The following is a 3,764-nucleotide window of genomic DNA, read 5'->3' on the forward strand; positions in this document are numbered from 1 at the left end:
TTTTTTACTCCCCAAACACAAAGTTCGCTAACCAAAAGACAAAGAACAATAGAGGACACAGGAGTAAATCTTGCCTATATGTGTGTAGACTAAGTAGGGAAAATATATATTTTATACAGAAGACTAAATATTTGAAAGTGATACAGAATGCCTGAGAGCCTGAATTTTGTGTTTCCTTTACATAAATAAAAACATCTCCAGCATAAAATAATAACTGAATGCAGAAATGGCACAAATTGGTGCCAAAAGAAATCAGCAGAATGCACTTAATGAAGTGTTTGATGTTCAAAATGTGTGCCCCCAAATATATATACTCCACTGAATGTATATGTTCAACAAATGTGTTGCTCAAAAACAGATATATCCCTGTTTATGAAACTCATAGTTCTTCTCTTCCTTTTCCAGGTGGCACGGTAGGGAGACGGGTCTCAGGTTCTACTCTTCTGCAAGTCAGCTTCTACTCTTCTGCAAGTCAGCCTCAACTCCCTGCCGTCGTCTCAACAAACTACCACCAGACTGTACCCTACAGGGAGCCCCCACCCGACACCCCCGTCAGGAACACAAGCTCCTCTCAACAAGGCCTCCAGGACGGATCTAATACTGCCGATCCGTCAGCCCGGATCGATCAACCCCCCCCCCCTCGGGGGACGTGTACCTGGTCACTACCACCACCACGCCGCACTCCTCCTCGGTTTCCCTTTACATTCTTTCGGTGTGTTTCTGTATGGTGGTTATGAAGCTGCCGTCTGATGAGTCCATTAAGGAGCGACCGCGGGGCGGCGGCTCGAGTGGCGCGCTCTGGTTCCTCTGTGGTCCGAGGCGTGGCTCCTCTGAGCTCAGCCTCGCCAACAGCAGTCCTCGGTGGATCCAGCCATAGATATGCCTGGCACGTGGCCAGCCACTCAATCAGGGTTTGGACGGGGGAGCTGGCAGGACGTTTAAAGAGAGATTTCTCTTTCTGGACTACTCTCAGAACGCTGGATGTGCTTTCCCCCCGACTTATTGGAACGGAGCGATGGCGAACATTTTTGATTACCGGTAATAAGCAGAGGCACCGGTGGGAGTGATGGGACTTTGGAAATGTGTTTCTTTGTTTGGGACACCGGGTCCTCTCACCAGATGTTCTTACCACAAACAAGCAGGAACACACAGGCTCCAAGACAATCTGTGCGACTGTGTGTGTGTAATACACTTGCACACAACCACAAGCACACACACACACACACACACACACACACACACACACACATAAAGACACATCCACAAGCGTGTACATGCATGCAAACCCACATACCTACACACACACACACACACACAGACACACACACACACACACACACACACACATGCAATCTGTTTTTTGTCGACTTAGACGAGTGGACAGGCCACCACCTGCACGTCTGTGACGGCAAGGAGCGCACACACACACACACACACACACACACACACACACACACACACACACACACACACACACACACACACACACAATCACACACTCACACTCGCACACACACACGCACACATAGACACACACACACACACACACACACACAAACACACACACACATACATAGAGTGGTGGAATGCAAAACAAGGGCTGTTTGAAATGCAAATCGCAGGGAGAAAGGGAGAGACGGAGAGAGAGGGAGAGAGGGAGAGAGGGAGAGCCCCTTCAGTGCACTGAGTATTTACATCATGCTTTTGTTTGTCTCTCTAAACTGAGCTCCTGTGGTGAGGACGAGGGGTTTAGTGGTAGCTGGGGGAGAAGGCTAGGAACGCAGGAGACTACGTTTCCTGATCAAAATGGTAGCCGGCAACCGCAACAACAAAACAAGAAGCGTTTACGGTGAGAACGCTTGGCCCTCTGTTTGAGAACAATATGATTGCTTCTCTTTCACCGGCTCCCTCCATCCCCTGTGAATAGATTTAATAACGCTTAAATGTGCTGTTTGGAGCATTATGTTTGTGTGATGTAACACGCTGTTAATTATAATTACACGGAGCAACAACTGAAAGCGACAACAACAACTGTCGCTTTGACTGTTTTGCCAGGGCATTTTGCCTGGACAACTTGACAGTAGTTGGCCATGTTTCTCCTCTTCTTGAAATATTCCACAATAGTATAATTAAAAGATGCTCAGTAATGCAAAGACCTCCGCCAAGAAATCATCTAGGTAGAAGTGAGGCTGGATTGGAAGAAGCCTGTTGGCTGGTCTGAGCTGAGTCTGGTGACACCCCATGAGGGCAAAGTTAGAGAGTTTAATGAAAACCGGAAGTGGGCGGGCTAGGGGAGGTCACCCAACAATCATGAACCCTTGAAAAATGTTTAAGGACATTTCTTTGCCGATGGTGAATCTATGTTAAGTTATGCACCTCTTTGTAATATTTCATGTCCACGCCCCCATATGGCTGACTGGCATGAAGAATCACGTCTTACTTGGCACATAACCAACCTGCCAACTAAATTTGGACCAATTCGTGCTCAACTTTTGGAGACCTCACTCTCACAGACACATGTCAGGCCCGCTGACACATCCCCTTTGTATACAGTAGATTGGCATGAAACATTCATCACTTCTAAATTGGCCCATTACCAATTTACCCACCAAATCTGATGCAAATCAGTGCTCAACATTTTAAGATATCCCACGGAGAGACACACAGACACAGGGCAAAATACAATTAGATTATAAATATTAGATTAAATTAAATTGTATTGTCGTTGCACTGACTACAGGTACAGAGACGACGCAATGCGATGAAACCTAACTTCCTTGGCAGTGGTAGTAATGATATATTCTAGGGTGACTGACCATCATCAATAATCCAAGATCGTTCTCCTCATTGTAGCCGTGCGATCACACCAGGATATTCTGAATCGGTCAATGTATTGAACACTATTATTAGTGCCTCAGTGTCACTGTAACTCATACAGGCTTTTCGTGTGATTCCTGCCATGCATTTAGGCCTATCAATGAACGTGTCTATCGATCTCAGTATTACCATTACACAGAAAATGGATCCCAACGATCTATCATCCATGATCATCGGCATAAGGAAATGAGATCATCCACATTGACCCGTCTTTAGGTCACCACGGAAACGCTCATTCATTTTTTATATCTGAATATTACTTTTGTTCGGAGCGTCTTCAGAGTGTCTTATGCACCGGTGGCCATCCCCGGAGTGCTGTCAAAATAAGTTAATGATGTTTACGGATTCCTAGAGGAGGACATCTAGTGTTTCAAACATCTCGGCAGGCAATTTGGTCGGCCTATTGTCGCTGCGCAGTCTTAGCGCTATGATTTATGGATGCTTTTCCTTTGCTCTCTTACAGGCCTCCCTTAAATATTTTAAAGTTTAATTGTCGGTTAATTTTTTAACGGATAAATGTCTTGTGCAGGAACCCAGGGTCGGCTTAGCTATCTGTATTCCTCCCCTAGTGCTCCACACTGCCACTGGTTTAGACACTTATTTGGATTCACTTATTCCCATTTAAGATCGAGATAGACGCTCTGAGATTCCCACGGCGTTCCTCGCGGTTGATTTAGGAGTTGATAAGAACGACTTTCAAGGAATTACCAACTTGTGGCGATCCTTCAGAGTCAGACAAGGTTGTTGTGGCTTAGCAGGATGAATTCACTAGGAGTTGTGGTTCTGTGTTGAACGGGTCCAACTTCTATGCGCTACACAAAGCGCGATAGCAGCTGCTTTTAAATGACCATTTTGCAAAGGCTATACATTGTATACATGCAGTTGAT

The 3,764-nt window shown here is 45.7% G+C and overlaps 1 protein-coding gene across 1 annotated transcript in view; it reads left to right on the plus strand.

The window, feature by feature from the left end:
* The window catches only part of LOC130380483 (chemokine-like protein TAFA-2), a 4,280-nt gene extending 3,403 nt beyond the window's left edge, over positions 1-877 (plus strand). The window contains exon 4 of the mRNA XM_056587745.1: positions 740-877. Within this exon, the coding sequence (XP_056443720.1) occupies positions 740-877 (138 nt within the window). The remainder of the gene's footprint in view (positions 1-739) is intronic.
* Positions 878-3,764: the final 2,887 nt, after the last annotated feature.

The sequence above is a fragment of the Gadus chalcogrammus genome, chromosome 1 (assembly GCF_026213295.1).
Source record: "Gadus chalcogrammus isolate NIFS_2021 chromosome 1, NIFS_Gcha_1.0, whole genome shotgun sequence".
NCBI classification, from domain to species: Eukaryota; Metazoa; Chordata; class Actinopteri; order Gadiformes; family Gadidae; genus Gadus; species Gadus chalcogrammus.